Source organism: Leuresthes tenuis, unplaced genomic scaffold (assembly GCF_036924035.1).
Source record: "Leuresthes tenuis unplaced genomic scaffold, fLeuTen1.0.hap1 SCAF_23, whole genome shotgun sequence".
Lineage (NCBI taxonomy): Eukaryota > Metazoa > Chordata > Actinopteri > Atheriniformes > Atherinopsidae > Leuresthes > Leuresthes tenuis.
This window is the reverse complement of record NW_027325377.1, coordinates 20,837,191-20,854,625: the sequence shown is the minus strand read 5'-3', so window position 1 is coordinate 20,854,625 and position 17,435 is coordinate 20,837,191. Positions and strand designations below refer to the sequence as shown.

Sequence of the window (17,435 nt, the reverse complement as noted above, 5' to 3'; positions counted from 1 at the left end):
AAGATTCCTCTCTGTTCAAGAATACCCATTTCTTCTGCTCCCTCCCTCTCATTTACAGATTTTTATATAACATCATGATACTGTATATTTTTGTCCAGCCTTTCTCAAACCAGCCAGCTGTTGTGTGCCGCTCCTTCAATACTTCCTAAATCATGTCACTTTCTTGCTCAGACAGTTGTTTTTGCAGTTGGTAATGAACATTTCTCAAGTTTGATTTTCCAAACTTTTCACAGTCCATGCTACAGACATTAGTGTGAACTAAACTGTGGATTACTTCCCGTTGCTTTGAAACTAAATATTTGTTGAACTGTTGAAGTGGTTTCAATCTCACGGGCTGTTTTCTCACTCAAACGCAACCACTACCAAAACCTTTAGTATTTATAATTCATTTTGCACACATCGACATGCTCATGAAAAACCTGTTTGTGGCACTCTGATAGGCCTCTCTTGGACGTAATGAATACTTAATGCCTGAACTGAATGAATAACACGGCTTTGTGATCAACAAAGATTTCAAACCTGATAAGGTAAGCTTTAATTTATGGTTGAAGTTGCAGGCAAGTTAAGGCAGCTCCAGAGTGTTAAGGCAGCCTCTTAGTTCATGTGAAAGAATAAATCGTGAAAGAGTAAATATGGGTCTATTAAAAAAAGTCACAATGATGAAATGTATACATGATTAATTTCTGTAATTGATAGCAAAATAAATGCATCAAAGACAGCGGTACTGAGTACTTCTTTTTTAAATATGTTTACTTTCACAACTCCTATTTTGCTACTTAAAATTCCTCTGCGACAGACCGAGAAAAGTGAATCCATAAACTCCAAGGTCACTCCAAGGGACTGATTAAACTTCAAGTTCAAGAAATGTGACAGCTCCATTATGCAGAGTCACCTCTGTTTTCCATGCACATGTGCATATGAACAACCTGTGCAAGCATGAGCAGCTGGGTTAGTTGTATTATGAATTTTAAAGTTGGCAGCTGCAAAAGCCACTAGGCAGATGTTTGTTCACAGGATATTGTAAATGTTTTCTTCCTTCATTATTAGTCCATAGATCAGTAAATGCACCTTTTTGCTGCTCTGACAGAGGTTGTTCTGCGTTGAAATGATGGGAATAACATGTCAGTAAAACCTCATTTTTCTTGATGAAACACTGATGATGTTCTACAGGAACATGCACTGAAAACGTAATACACTCTATTTGAAGGCATTGTTCAAACTATACAGCATTAGAAGATTATTTCTTCACTCTATCTTACCATTTTGAAATTGTATCACAGCAACATTAACATCAGTTTTCACAGACTACATTTTTAGTGTTTCTGTCACTTGAGTATAATTCTAAATAAAAAAAATAAAAAAATCCTACCCTGGTGTTGACAGATGAATGATGTCAGCACCATTTTACAAGGGTAAAAGGTCTATCAAATATCCCGAAAGTCTAGAAAGTCAAATATCTAGGTTTGCAATCATGGTATCTGAAAGTTTGATTAACTTGGAAAAGAGAAAATCTTCAGCCCTCTCGTCTGTAATTCTTTCTAGTGTATACATGTCCAAAACGTAGTTGTGATATAAAACAGGCGCTGAATTTGTAATACGGTGAAATATGCTTTTGATTGCCTGGTGTTTTGTATAGGACAACATACAGGCAATGTGATGGTAAAATATCCATGTATTTAATAACATTCAAAGCTTAACAATGTGGTTTTTTGCCTATTCATAGCAAACAATGACTGCCTGCAGAGTCAGCACAGACAGCAGAAAACTCCGAGGCTTCGCAGGAAAATCATCATCATGCACACCTCTCAACATATGGGAAGCTTCGGCACGCCTAACCCAAAAGGTAGCATGTGCTGGACTTCAATCTGATTCGGGCTCTACAGATGTGCATGTTGAAACCAACCTTAAATCATTCTGCAGTGACACTGTGTTGCTTTGACAGTTCTGAAAAAGTGGAGAAATGTGTGTTGGTATTAATATTCATTCTTTGGGCTACCCAGAACCTCCCGCATCGCCACCCGTAATCTTCATGATGTTGACCTGAAAATTTCCATTTTATACCCTCTGGCTTCACTTCGACACTGCATGCACTGAGAATAGCAATTACCTCCTCTCCTTTTCAACCAGAGATCTTTACGGAAGAGGCTACACTTTCAACAGTTTTTCTCAGCTGCTGTCTCATAAATCCTGCCCGGCATAAACATAAAACACAAGGCTGATGAGAGATGTGAGAGAAATGTGACAAGAAAATGAAAAAGAAATGACACAACTTGTATCTGTGAGATTTTCTTCATAGTATAATCGATGTGAAGTCAACACATAAAGCTGTCAAGACTACCTGAGGGAGTCAAAAAAAAAGATTTTGTGTTCAAATCCCCATCCGGCTGCTCATTAAAATATATATATAAAAAAATAGGAAACTAAAATAAAAGCAGAACCTTAATATAAAGCAAATATAAGACAGAGAAATTAGGTATACAATGGTTCTTTGTTACCTTTGACCACCTAAATCCACTTGTGCTGAACTCATGCATTGGAATGTGAGACAGCTGCATACAAAATGACAGAGAAAAAGAGAGCTGTGAGAAGAGAGAGTGATTACAGTGAGGGAGGAGACAGACCTAAGAATGTAAAGAAGGATAAAAAAGCGTAAAAGTGGAAGGAGGAAGAGAATAAGAATACAGGTGCACAGGAGGATAAAGACTGAAGGAAGAAGTTAAAAGGAAGAAAAGAGCAGCAGAAAAAAAGGTGACTTGTGGCAAAGAGAAGTGTAACACAAAACAAAAACAAGAAAAGAGATACAATAAAAGATTAGAAATATAGAGCAAAAGAGAGACAAATGCTGAGCACATAAAAGAGATCTAACCAGATAGAAGCAAATGCAGCCAGAGTGCAAAATACTGAGCAGTCAGAAACACAAGCAGCAGTAAAATCCAATTCACACAAGACAAAAAGAGAGGAGGAAAGAAGATAAAGAGAGGTTAAAGAGGAAAAGATACGACACGTAAACCAAAAGAGTAAGGAAGAAACAGGAAGATTGGAGGGATGGAGAGATGCAGGGAGGTGTGACAAGGCCCAGCAGGGAATTGAGGTGCTGGAAGAGAGCGGGATGAATGTGTTTGTGTTTAAGAATAATTTCTACTTTATTTCAAGATTAAGAAAGGATGAAAGACGGAAGGAGGTGCATTGAGTTCAAGAATTTAAATTGTCTGGTTAATGAAAGATGGAAAGCTGGAGAAGGGAATGTCTGTCTTTAGTTTGAGACAGATGGAGTGTGTCATACAGTAGTGACTCACGTCTAGCAGAAAAGGTTTGGTTTATTTTCATGTGGTACTGGTCAAATGCTTTTGACGGACAAACCTATTCATGGGACAGTCCAAAAGCATGCACATGAGCTACACATACACACACGTGTTGTCAATATAGAGGTGAATATAAAAGCCGTAGTGTGTATGAAAATGCACCCAGTGTGCGTGTGCGTGCGCAAGTGTTTGGCTGCATTTGCATGTGTCTCTCTTTGAACAGACCGGCCTCATTAAGGGTGGAAATTGTCTCCCTCTGTCATCGTTTTATAAATCATTATGTGAAAGGTTAATTGCAGTGACGCAGTTGTAAAAAACTAACACAAAAATATTTATTTACAATTTACTTTTGGACACAGTTTCCAGGTCAAAAACCACGGCCGAGTCCATCTGGCTCCTGGTGAATATAATGTTGTGCAGCACCGACACGCAGTTTGAATCGTGGCTTGCAATTCTTTTTGCCATGTTTGCGTGTATGTTTGACAAAATGTGTGCATGTGGTCTGCTATTCTGTCTGCAAGTGGCACTCGCACATGTGTGTACGTGCCTGTGCTGAAAGGTTGAGTAAATGTTGTTGATGTTGGGAGAGGAGAGCATTGAGTGTTTGGCTGCCATCTCCACTCATTCACCACACACTGACATTTCTGCTCCTTCCTCCCTCACCGAAGCTTTTTAAGATGGGGACGCTCTCCAGGACCCTGCCCTGGCCTACATGGCCTCTGGTCTGTTTAATTAGAGCTGCCACTTGTAGCATTTTGTGTTTCAATGTTTTCTAAGTCAAATTAAATGTGACATTGGGGCACAATTACTGTAAACAAAGTAACCCACAATGAAGACATAAGGAGAGTGAATATAATGATTCTGACTTTTCACTTTCTGTACTTCTGCTTCTCTGGAACTCGTTTCCTCTGAACAAGGCCCTCAATTTTCATAATGACAGCCTTAGTTTTAGGGAATTGTGAAATTAAATCATAGGTTACAACTGTACAAGCCATTTTCAACTGGACTGATTGATTTTTGTTTGTTTGTTTGTGAAGCAACTTAACATGGAATCTTTCAAGCATTAAAAAGGTGCCTAACTCAAGGGATGAACCAGAACCGTGTCAACACATGACAGAGAAAAACTTTCAAAATGATATCTTCAGGCACTTTGTTAATAGCTGTCTGTCACAAAGACACATACTTTGTTCCCATTTCTTCAGTTGCATCTACAAAAACTGTCTAAGATGACAGAGTTTGACAGACATAAAACAGTATTTTTCCCCAACAAGGCTTGGTGTATCTCAGCATGGTGTTAAGTGTCTCCTCTGATAAACAATACAGCAGAAACCTGAAAAGAAACCTTTAGTTGAGCCACCTACCATTCATTAAAGCCTCATCAGAAATGGTCTCCATGGAAGGGTGGCTGTCAAGAAGCCATTCTTAAGGACGGGAAACAAGGAGAAAAGGCTGAGCTATGCCAAATGACACAACAAGTGGACTGAAAATCAGTGGCAACAGGTCTTATGGAGGGATGAATCCTCCCCAGAGCCCGGACCTCAACATTATTGAAGCAGTGTGGGATCATCTGACAGAGAACGGAACAAAAGGCAGCCCACATCCAAAGAAGAGCTTTGGGATGTCCTTCAAGAGGCCTGGAGAACTATTCCTGAAGACTACTTAAAGAAATAAAGTTTGTCTCAGAGGGTTCAGGCTGTGTTGGAGAACAAAGGAACTCAGACCAAATATTCACTTTCAGGCTTGTTAGAATTATCCGAAGTTTGTTTTTGTCTTATATGCTGTATTTCCATTTATGTTTGCACGTTTCAACAAATCACAGATCCTTAACCACATTAATCAATTTACTCTTAAGTTTAGGGGAGACATAGTTAAATAAGTGCTACAAAAGTCAAGCTTTCTGGCTCAGAGTACAGGAAAAAAACAATATTTCTGAAACAAAGAAAAAACTCATATGCACGTCAAAAATCCAATTTCTTTTCAGTTGCATCATCACATCAAAAAGGCAAGCCAAACTGCCATGTGCATCATGTTTTCTTGTTGTAGTTGATGCCTTTAAAAAGTGGTAATCATGCCCTTGAAAAAAAAAAGCCTCATTGAGTTTGATCTGTGTTTGTTTGCACATGGCGTCGAAGAAGCATTTGTATTGAAAGCCATATTTCATGTATGAGTGATGCACTGTTTCAGATAATAACCTAACAGGCATGTCACTGTCTTTGTCCACCAAGTCTTTCAGTTTCACTCCCTTTTTTACACTTCTTCTGCTGTGCTGCTCATTAACATTTACCATGGAGGAAGGTGTCAGCGGAACACCTCAGAAGTTAAACATCTGTTTGCATGCCTGTCTTTATCTCCCGTCCAGAAGCAATCTGGTAAGTAAAGGCCAGAACAGACAGCCAATGTTTAGAGGCAATAATAACAATGGAGTCCAGCCATTTTGCCAACAGCTGTAACAGACCGTATTTTCACAGCAAAGTATTCGCCCTTACCCCATGCTGTTTTTTTCCCCACTTGTCAAAACTCATCCAGACACTGAGGAACATTTCCCATCTCTATGGCCTCGTTAAGTCACTGGCACTCAGGGGAGCAACACACACAAACACTCCCAGTGGTCTGAGGTTCCATCCACCAAAACCCTTCCCTTCTGAGTCTCCCTTAACGCCGTTATGAGCTCTCCAACTGTCTCAATATAGATGAAACACATGATGAGTTGGAGTGGTTGGCACTCGATCCATTTCAAAAAAAGTTGCTTGCGTGTATCCGGCTGAAGCGGACAAAACGCAAGCTGTTCTTTAAATAGGTATGTATTTACCTCCCCTATAAATGAAGAGTGACTGGGCAAACACACACACAGAGCCACACCTGAATGAGCTCAGTAGGTAGGGGGCATGTGTGGTGCTGCTGCCGTTCGTTACTTTTGCTGTGGTGTTGTTTAGCTGTGTCAGAGAGTTTTTCATTGCCTTAAAGATGTTTGTCTTTATGTGTTTTCTGTATGAACCACAAAAGACAGCAAAATGAAAAAAGGGACTGAGTTTGAGGAGAAGTTTAGGATTGAACTTGGGTCACACATTCACCAGTGAGGGGAAATTATTCTCCATTCACATGCAGTGACACAATAAAGCACAAAGGTTTGTGTTTGAGCGACTGAAAACATTACCTGTTTCTCGGCTTGTGTGCGTGCCTGCTCCTCGCCGGCCAACACCACCTCCCTCTCTGTTGTGATCTGAACACTTTCCCTAAGCGCCTCCTCCAGCTCCTCAATCCTCTCCTCCTTCTGACGGAGGGAATCCTGCAGAGAGTGGATTGATGGATGAAGTATTAAGATGATAACTTTGTTAGTCCATTTATTAAGAAGCAACACAAAGAGTCTAAGAAGTTACCAGTGACACAATGAGATTATACTTAAGAGGCTGTGCATTGATAATGAGCTGAAGTTTAGTTTCCATAAACTAAAGGCAAAGTGCTGCACTGGTACAATTTTGCATTCAGTACCAGAACTTACCCTTTACCCACGATTAGCATCCAGAACCACCTCAATCTCGACCCAACCCATGACTAAACAAGTAGGCTATAGACTCACTCACTTTAAAGTGCTTTATTTTTACCAACAGCCTTATGCAAAATGAATGGCCAATGGCAGCTAAGGTTACTTCACCCTGCAGCAGGACTCAGCCAAACGAGTTTCTTTGCACTAGTTGGAGAAAAGGCAGTTGAGTAGGAGGTCTTTCAGTGAGGCAGTGAGGACATATTCAAGTGCACACTCCTAAAAGAGATTTGTCACATGCAGTCCAGACCACCTCTGAATGAGGTCTGAATGACTTTATTTCAAAATATCCTTAATGCGCCCTGTGTGCATTCACATCTGTACTTAGAGCTTTGAATGTCTGACCCAAGATGCATGTTAACGCCAAATGAGAACATGGCCAAAGTGTAGCTGAGGTGCTTGGGAATTAGTTGTAAAGAAGACGAATTATGGTTTTTGGGTTTTCTCTCTCCTTCTACAGATACTGAACTGTCTGAAGTACCTAGTTTGCAGCCCAGGATTCTCTTTCCTTAATAACAATCATAACATTAACATTTCCATGACATCTTCCAAGTGGCTGAACAGCTGACCAATTAGAGCAGACAGGGGAATTCTGGGGGGCAACTTTAAAGAGACAGGAGCTAAAGTGTAATGTTTCAGACAGCGAATGACCAGGTTTTTTTTTCTTTACATATATTAAAACAGATAAACCTATTCCCTTAGATCCACCACAGGAGAATCAGGATCCTGTAAATGAGCACGACATGAATCATAAAACAGAGTACTGGAGAAATGAATGTAATTGAGGTGTTACATGAGAGGTGCAGAGAATCTATATAAGCTATAACAATTCATTCTGAGGGGGTCAAGAATGCCTGAACTAAATGTTGTGTTGCCTTATCATTTATCGAGCATTAATGTTCTGTTACATACCTCTATTACAGAGGCCGAAGTTCATTTGGTATGTTCTGGTTGTGTTGCATCGACTTTGCCGTAAAACTGACAATAATTCATTATTTCAGTTTGTTAGGTATAAAAAATCTGTATGAAACACATAGTGCTCATTTAAAGACAGTTTGATGAAGGGCTTAAACACTCTACAACTGTTTGGTACATTTATTTTCACCATACATATGGAAAACAAAAGCAACTGGTAAGAGCTATAGGCCAGTTACATTTATCATCAATCTCGGCCTAGAATTTCACAATTGGTGCATGCCTTCTGCTTACACTAGTTTCTGACTGATTCCAAAGACCAGACATGCTAATCTTTGCATGATTGAGTCCAAAAAACTTATTTCAGAAATTCTTTTAATCTAAGTATTTTTCAAGCACAAGCCAAAAAATCAGTTGGCTTAATCAAATGCAGAACAAGATCTCTCTTGATCTGGCGTCAACCAGATCTGGCAGAGTGTGCTTTAAGTTAAAAAGCAGCTTTAACTGTCACATCCTGTTTCGCACGTCCCCTGACTAAACAGCCTGGACACTCCTCATTCACGTTTTCTGCCCCCGATAACCAGAATAAAAAGCAAAAAGACTCTCAAACTTCACAGACTGATCTCTCTATTCCTCAGAGGATTCCGATCACACATGACGCTCAGTGAAATGACTACATGAGCTTCCCATCAATTTCCCATAAAAAAATGTTATTTTTCTTCTTGCCAGGCAACTGACTTTGCTGGATAAATTAAAACAGAATGAATAACTGATGGGGACAGGGTGGGAGAGGAAGGATGAGGCATTACAGTGGCCATGAACAAACCTCAAGAACATCTCCAACACATGTGCAGAGAATATGAGTCCTCTATACGCCACTGTTACTTGGTGTCTAACTATGCAGACTGAGATGGAATTTAATTGGATTATAGCCTCTTACTGCACTGAATTAAATTTACGGTTTGAATTATTCTCATATTCCTTTTACAGTCTGGAGTGTTGTTTAGGCTATGCGTAATGGCTTTGAATTAACACACTAGTTATGGCTATAACCGCTGCGGTCTCAGATGTCTGAGTGACTCACATCAGCTCATCTTTTAACCACACATATAGATATAAATGACAGCTTCTTAACTGCTTAAACCAAAGATCAATCATAGCAAAAGGGCACATGAGCTTATTCACACAAACACACACTGTTTTCATCTGCCTGTAATCAGAAAAACCACCGAGGTAAACGATTACTGGAAGAGGAGAAAGGGAGGAGGAAAAGGGACAGAAAAAATGAATGAGGAAGTCAAGAAGCTGAAGTGAAATTTTGGTTGAAAGGGTGAAATTAAAAAACGGAGGGAAAAGGGGGATGTAGAGGAGATAGAAAACCTACAATCTGTAGAAAAATGAAGACAACCACACTCGTAATCACTGCACCACATGACTCTTCATCTGGTGGTCACTTGACGCACCCAGCGGACAATTAGGAAATGCTCTCACACCACAGGAAGCATCCGAAAACCATCAGCATTCATTTCATAGTTCTGTTTGTGGGTCTCTTCCTTCTCCTGTAATCACCTCTCTCCGTTTTCTGCTCATCTCTTCCCCCCTTTCCATTTTCTATGCGCTCTCCCTGCCTATTATCCACCTTGACATCCCCCTTCACACACTCCCAAATGAGAGCTGCTGCATTCGAGAGTGTGTTTGACATTGCCTCGGGCTTCTTCGTATCACGTTATGACAATGCAGTGTTGTGGTAGCAGATGTCATTCAAGGTGAGAAACTTTTCTCATTTCACTCCTGCAACTTCCTACAGCTTCCTGCGTCCTCCTCATCCTCCTTTCTCCATACCTTTATCTGCTGGGAGCTTTCGTTCAGATTGTCTTCTCTCTTCTTGGCTTCCTCCATCAGCTGCGCGTTTCTGTTTTTTTCAATCTGCTCCTTGTGCTTCAGGTTGGCCACTTTCTTTGACTGGTCCTTCATCTGTCTGCATAAGCACACGGGAGAGATGAAAAATAAGACAAAGCATCATTCATGTCATCCATGAGTGGCGTATTGTTTTAGAAGTCTCACTTGTAGTGGGAGGTAAAGAGAGCAAATGTAGACAGGATAATAGCACACAGCCCCAATAATTCTGTTACAGAACACACATTAAACTGAAAATACACTGTATTAGAAAGCTGGTTTATATCAGTTTATAATAGCACATGTCATTTTTTAACAGTCTCACCCAGAAAAAAATATTCTTAACACTTTCCTGGTTTAGAAAACAAACTTCTTAACTTAAAGAACTCAGGGCAGGATTATTGTTCAATGAAAAAAGGGAAAAGTACAAAACAAAGCTTCGGTGTGGATGAGAAATGAAAGCAACATTGCTTTGAAAGCCAAAGAAGCCATTTTTCATCCAATTTGCTCTGTTGTAACAGTGACAGTAACCGTTCATAAATGTCAGAACATAAAGCGGGATACTGGTATACCAACATGCTGAACCATACTGAGTGAAAACACTGAATGGAAGAGAAATGTGCTTAGCAAATTTGTCCATGGAAGAGACAAAGTCTCCCTGCTCTGTGGTCCTTGATTGTTCCAAATGAACAAGTCAAATACGAAAACCAAACGTTCAAACTACGATGTACTGATGCTGTTGTGCTCACTGGCCCATAAGAAGCAAATAAATTCCTAAATTTGCAAAAAATAAGAGTTTGAACTTCTCTTTTTCTTAGTTTACATTGGTTGGTGTCAGCATTTATTTCCTTTATCTAGCACCGGCCCAGAACTGGCACCTAATTTCTCTCAGTGGGGAAGGCATGGAAGGATGCATCCCAAAAATCTCTAAAAAATAAGAAAAAATATCTAACTGAATTAAGGGTGATCAGATAAGGACATGGCTTTCTATGGCGTTGCTGACCATGCAAACTGAACTTCAAATCATTGAACTTCTGTTTAAACTCTTGCTTTGTAATACCTGCAATAAATGTTGAATCCAAATAAAAATACTGGTTATGAGCACTGCATTACACACTATTTCTAAAGCCACTATAAAACATAATCATGATTGTGTTTCATACATTAAATGCCCCTTTTCCCTTGATTTCGAATCACAGTGAGAGGCGATTGAGAATGGAGCTATGTCACAAAAAATAAAAAGAAATCCCAGCTTCATGCCTTCACACTAAATAAATTCCACATCTGAAACTACAGACCTGCAGCCTTCCGTGCACACACAGAATATGTCAGTTGACATTCAACGTGCAGTTTAACAACCTTGCATGACATGAAATGAATGCATTATGATGATACAGCAAGACACTGAGCAATATGATGCTGCACTAAAACTCTCTTGGGCTGATGTATTATCAAGATCAGTAGAGGAATTCAGTGAAAAGCTATGAATCAATGACAACATGACATTTTCGATTTCTGCACAATGGGAAGTATGAGGATCTTTAGAGGGATTACTGGGTGTTGGGAAGGAGAGTTTAAATCATCATCTTGGGAATGAAGGAAACAGAGAGCAGGAGTAAAAGACGGAGTGAACAAGAGGGTGAATCCTCTTGGGAGAAGGAGGGTTGGCGAGATGGCGAGAGAGTTTAATCCCTGTTTAAGCTGTCTGGAAGCCATTGTGGCTCTGTCACAGAACTATCAGCTATCATACCAGCTTGACTTGATCAGGACCTTTCATACCTTTCATACTGTAGACATGTAGACATGCACAGATGTGGAATAACCCAAGCTAATGCCAGTAAGGCTTAACAATGTCAACTGAATCATGGTACTGATGAAAGATAAGTCACAACACAATGGCAGCATGTGTGTGCTTACATTCACACCGTCAGGAGCACACACCGGCACTTATCCAACAAAATCATGAGTAAGACTAAACTAAACTGCTGACTAACTTGATAAAAGTAGTTCTTCATTCCGCTCTGGGTATGTCCTTGAGTACAGTTAGTCTGTCTGCACTGTGCAAATGTTTATACATGTGTTATAACTTTTTACCGGCTCACAGATAAATCTCTTTTCTCCAGGTCTGTTGCAGCAGCAGCTGCTGGTAAGAATGCTGACCTCCATTGATGGGAATCCACAGCAAATTCTGTCACACCAGCAGCAAAGCATGTGCACGAGGAACGTCCTCTTTTAGAATCGTACATTTAGTCCCTGACGATGTGAACAAGTTCCAATTGTCACATGACCTTTGAACTGAAGATTTCCCACCTTTAATTGGAACATGTGCACTCCTATGATCTCACAGGATGCTTTTTCAGTGAATGCTTATAGTACAAAGCTTTAAAACACTAGTGTTCACGTGTACAACTGTTTAATTACAACCTTTCTCTTTCATCTTTCATGTCGCTCTAAGCCAAATACTACCCTCTAAATATACTAAAAAAAAAAAATCAGGGGTAATCCATCAAATGGCTTTTACATCAATAGTCCTGCCAGAAAAGTTGAGAAACGATATTGGCAGTAGATGGTAACATAAAATGTGTTTGCTAAAAGGTCCAAAGGGCCCAATTCCAAACTGTCCAGAGATATTTGGGAGGAGAAATTGAAATGTAACGATGCGGCCAATACCGCTCAGCAGCACCTGGATATTCAAAGCTCACAGAATAATCATCATTGTTAAGCTGTGTGTGTATGTGTGTGTATGTACGGTTCTTACTCACAGGTTTGGGTGTGCTTCTTGAAAAGCGAACGTGTGTGCCTCTTGCGCTTACTGCATCCAAATTGGGGTCAAATGTTAAACGAGAAGGCAGATGAAGTAAGCGTGCGGTCTCATGTGTTCCTTTTGTTTTTTGTTCCCTTCGTTCAGCCATGATTTCAGTTTGCACCGTGAATCTGGAATAGAGTTATTTGAATATTTGGGGTTCACATTTGTGCTATACGCCCTGTGTGTGTGTGTGTGTTAGTGTGCGTAACAGGTCATAAACAGGCTGGAATGTTCCTATTGGAGGATTTCCAGGAAGCTCCAACCATCTGGTTAGATCTCTGAGGTTTCCTAACTTCATGCTACATTGACTATATGTATGTGGAATACACTTTTAGCTTGCAATGTTTTCTTTTGACTCAACACCCTATTTCATATACTCAACCTGGTTTTACTAATTCTAAACAGTGCATTTTCTTACTTTTCACCATATTGCTAATTTGCCCAGGTAAGTGTCACACATTTGCATCAGACCACAGCAACTTCCTCCACTTCTTTTCTTATTTTGGAATTTTCTAGCTCACCAAAGCTTACCCAGCTCTCCTCCCCACTTATCTGTCCATTTTTGCTTGTTGCATTACAATTATTAGCATGAAAAGTAATCAGTTATGAGGAAATGTGAGAAGAAAACTGTACAGCTCGTCTTTCCTTTCAGTCTGCTTCTAATCCACACCCTTTCCAAATGCAACATTGCTCTTTCCTTTGGTTAAAACTATTCTCAACAGACCATGGACCATTTATTCACTCCTTCTCTCTCCAATTCCTGCATCTCCTTCTTATATTACCTCCATTTCCTTTCTCTCCCCTCATAACTCTGAATAAATAAAACACAAATAAAACATGACCTAAATAAAACCTGGATGATGGCAAACATTTTTTTTTGCTGTGATGGTTAATCTTTAGCATATAAATCTGATTTAAGATCTCAAATATGAGACATGTTCCGCCAAAAAACATTTGACTTTGGTGCTGCAACTAATTAATATTTTCTTTTATCATTAATCTACACATTAATTTGTTATAACACACTCCTTTAAGAGCTGCTAAAATCAGAAAAAAGAATTAAACTTGTTTATGAACAGTGAAAGTTTGTCAACTGCCAAATGTATTCATCCACTTTCAGATTAATAGAGCAGCTCAGGCCTGTTTTATTGTCAGTGACTGCAGTGCATCATTAGTCAGGTGAGTTACAGCAAAGGCCAGCCCTCAGAGAAATACACAAAGCCTCTACAACCTTTGTGATTTCTCAACCCGAACCCTACTTTCTCAGAAAAATCTCGACTGAACTCATAGTGACCGAGAACAACCACTGAACAGCTGCAGGTCAACTGGGGACAGATTTCTTCAGCAAATTAAAAGTTTTTGCACTGGCAACAGACGGGTTCAGACAACATCACGGGAAGGATCTCCTTTGTTGATGTTGTGCTTCTTCTTTAGTGTCAGTTGTATGATACTTCTCCGTTCCTGTGTTATTTCAGTGTGTGTGTGTGTGTGTGTGTGTGTGTGTGTGGGGGGGGGGGGGGGGGGGGGGGGGGGGGGGGGGGGCATGTTTTGTAATGTTTGCAAAAGGAGAAATGCCAAATTTAATCAGAGCTGACCATTTGTGTTAGTATTCATAGCCTCAGCCACAGAGGAACTGCTCATATCAATTTATTTCTATATTTTCAAGGTTGAATATTTAGCAGATTTTTTACTTTTTGGATGGGGTGTTTGGCTTTGACAGCCATGTCATTTTATTTGAGCCGAAGCACACAGAATAAGAGCTCCAACAGACTGGACAAAGAGAAGAGCATGAACTTAGACTGATGAAATCAGCTCCACTCCTTCTGTGAGAGCTTTGCCTACTGTTACGCAGTATTTTTCTCTGGAAATGATATCGTGGTTTTAGATTTCTTCTCTTATTCGAGTGACAGTTACCATCCAAGTCAAACTGTTGCCTGCAAACTCGCTGGTGGTGGCACATTTCAGGGACAGGGGTGTTATAATCCATTTGCAGAACATTTTTTTCGTCTGAGACTACCCCTGAAATTTTTGCTGCTTTGTTGCAAACAGCTTGAAAAAGAGCAAACACAATCCATCCTTCCACTTCCAATCTTCCAGATAATAGATAGTCCTGCCTTCTGTGCTCGAACTGACCACTTTTCCAAGGGAACCTCCCTCTGCTTTACTTTATTTGTAGAACCGTCGTCTTTACACAACAACTCACTTCCTATCTGAAGCATCCACAGAAGAGTTTGTTACATTAGCTGCATCAAATGCTTCCTGCATCGGTCTATTCATGTTTCCTCAGCTCATCGAGACATATCTTGTGAGATCCTCTTATCTTATCTTATCTTATCTTATCTGGATGCTGACTTTGAATTTAAAAGCTACATTGATTATGGCAGAGTTGAAGAGATCCATGTACTGACAGAAACATAACAGCGATTAATCGATGGTATTACTAGCATTTTAGCATTAAATAAATACATCTTGTGGCTCTTTTTCTCTCTGACCTTCCAATGAAATAAACTTGATTATAGAGTCTGATAGCATGTCTGTGTCAGATTAATATAATTTCAATGAGAAGCTGATATTTTATTGTCTCTATCTGCAGTACCAAACCAGACAGCATATAAAACTGTAAAAATACAGTTTTTTTTTTTAAATTTTCACTTTTGATTATACATGTTTCTAACTAAACTAAACTGTCATTAGGGCCTTTTTTTTAAACAACCACAAGTGGCTGGGTGAACCCAGTGGCTCTGCTCGGCTGAGGCTCAGTCCCATTTGAAGTTGTTTTAATATGTAAAATATTTCCTTCTCTTCCTGGGAAATCATTTTGAACAACTGTTGCAAACCGCCGGAGGAGCCGGAATCACAGGAGAGTTCACTAACCACAACGCTGTAAACACAACATACAAATGTGCAGCGAAACCACGTCCACACACACGAGCAGAGTACACAGTTAAACACTCCCTGACGCAGTGTTTTTGCGTTGGGAGTTTCTCTGAGTCGGACCACACACAAATACTGAGCAGCGGCATTTTCCAGCATACACGCATTCTATACAAATATGATGGCAAAGGGTGTAAACATGTATGATGTACTAACAGAAACACACACTGGTATACTACTTACACTGCTATATAATTTCCTAAACTCCTCACACTGACCATGCAAAGACACACTTTTCGATAACTTCTGATAATAAACACCAACAAACAGGAAATACAGATGTGCAACACAGAAGACGCTTCATTAAAATGTTCAAATAATTTTAAAAAAAACACTCACTTTTTCCTTATAATTAGCATAAAAAAAAAAAAAAACATAATCTTAAACAGTTAACTTCAGCAGTCTAAAAAAAAGGACACATTTTTACCCTCCCTCATTAGCATGCTGCAGATATTCAGGGACCCACATTAAGGTAATATTAATATTGCATTTGGAGCCCTGTATAAATATTTGATCAGAAATGCTCGTGGGCCGCTGTATGTTTACTGCTCCGAGTTCGCCCAACATTAACATCAAGGATTTCCTTTAAACCACGCGGAAGACAGTATTTCCTTTAAAAATACAGGAAAGCTCGGTTTGGTTTGCTGTGCCCATAATAACTATAAAACACAGAAAGAAAATTAATAATAATCCAAAACATAATAGACAGGTCTGGCTCAATGTTGGCGTGGAATAAAAAATTACAGCAAGAGGAGGATGTTTTCAAGAAATGAAGATATAAATGCTTATTTCAGCATGTGACGAATGAGTGTAGAAAATCCCTCAGTAAATAAATTAGGGAGTCAAATATGGCATGTCTGCCGACAAACTTCCTCTGAGCTGTTTACTGGGAACTAGCTGTGAAAATACAGTGAGATAAACAAAGTGAAACGCCTTTTGCAATCCCATCTATATGTAGAAAGATAAATAAAATCATAGAGTATCATTAAAACTAAGTTTGTAAAAATGTAACACAAGTTAATGTTGGCATTGTATTAGTTGAATATGAAAAAAGGAAAAAAAAGCAGTGCAGTTTTTTAATTATATGCTGACACTCTTGTTTCGGAGCCTCATATTTATCTTTTGACGGAATGATGTGAACTGAACTGTGATAAGACAGTTTTCTACTTAACTGCGTGCATGAAATGAATGCATGCAGGGAAACACAGTGGAGTCATATAGAACAACAGAGAGAGGATCCGATTCGGAGGGTTTGTGCATTTTGTTTCTGACATCTTAAGCCAGACAAAGCTTCTCGGTTCGTCTTAGAGATTGTGTTTGGGTATGTGCGGGAGCCTTTTAATGAGATAAATCTCAGCAGTTATCCCCTGTGCGGTGTTGTCGTCTATTAGCGAGGAACTTTCTTCCTGCATGTGTGTGCGCAGGACACAACCAAAACAACAAAAAATGATAAAATATGCTTAGTCTGTGATAGCGTGAGTGTGTCTGCTTGTTGTCACTCATTAGCTGACATATTCCTGCACCACCTCAATGCTCAGGACCTCAACCAGATCAAACATAATGTACACACCAACTGACACACACAAAAAGAAACAGTACATTCCTTTTTAAGCTCCAGAAACCTTGATGTCTGCCATTTTGCAGTGGATGAGGAGTTTCTTAGTACAAGATCAAAACAGCCCCAAAAGGACAGACAGAAGACAAAAAAGAAATCTTCTTTTTTTTACCCGTCACCAGAACAACAGCAACGAAACGCAGAAAAGGCAGCAAGGGAACAGTGACTCTAGAAGTTCAAGAAGAAAAAAAGAGCAAAGGAGGAGCTGGTACTGCAGAGATTTAACAGCCGAGCAGAGTGCACGAAACACTCAGACCACCAGATTTATGCAAGAAACAGAAGGAAGAGGTGGTTATTATGTGGTCGATCACAATGTGTCGGTCAGAGAAATCCCAATATGAGTTTGACATGTTCGTTAGAAAAGAGCAAATTCAGACGCTGGATTTTACATGCTGAGATCTCATTACATGGGGACCTTCTGACTGT

General features: G+C 39.7%; 1 protein-coding gene across 3 annotated transcripts in view; it reads right to left on the bottom strand.

Moving 5' to 3' along the window:
- LOC140283255 (ELKS/Rab6-interacting/CAST family member 1-like) overlaps positions 1–17,435 on the bottom strand; it is a 126,706-nt gene that overhangs the window by 54,352 nt on the left and 54,919 nt on the right. For all 3 annotated transcript variants that reach the window (XR_011909982.1, XM_072377985.1, XM_072377986.1), the window contains 2 exons: positions 9,601–9,736; positions 6,457–6,588 (listed from right to left, as the gene is read on the bottom strand). Coding sequence is in view for 2 of the 3 variants with exons in the window: in XM_072377985.1 (XP_072234086.1) it covers positions 6,457–6,588; positions 9,601–9,736 (268 nt within the window). In the remaining variant the exon portion in view is untranslated. The remainder of the gene's footprint in view (positions 1–6,456; positions 6,589–9,600; positions 9,737–17,435) is intronic.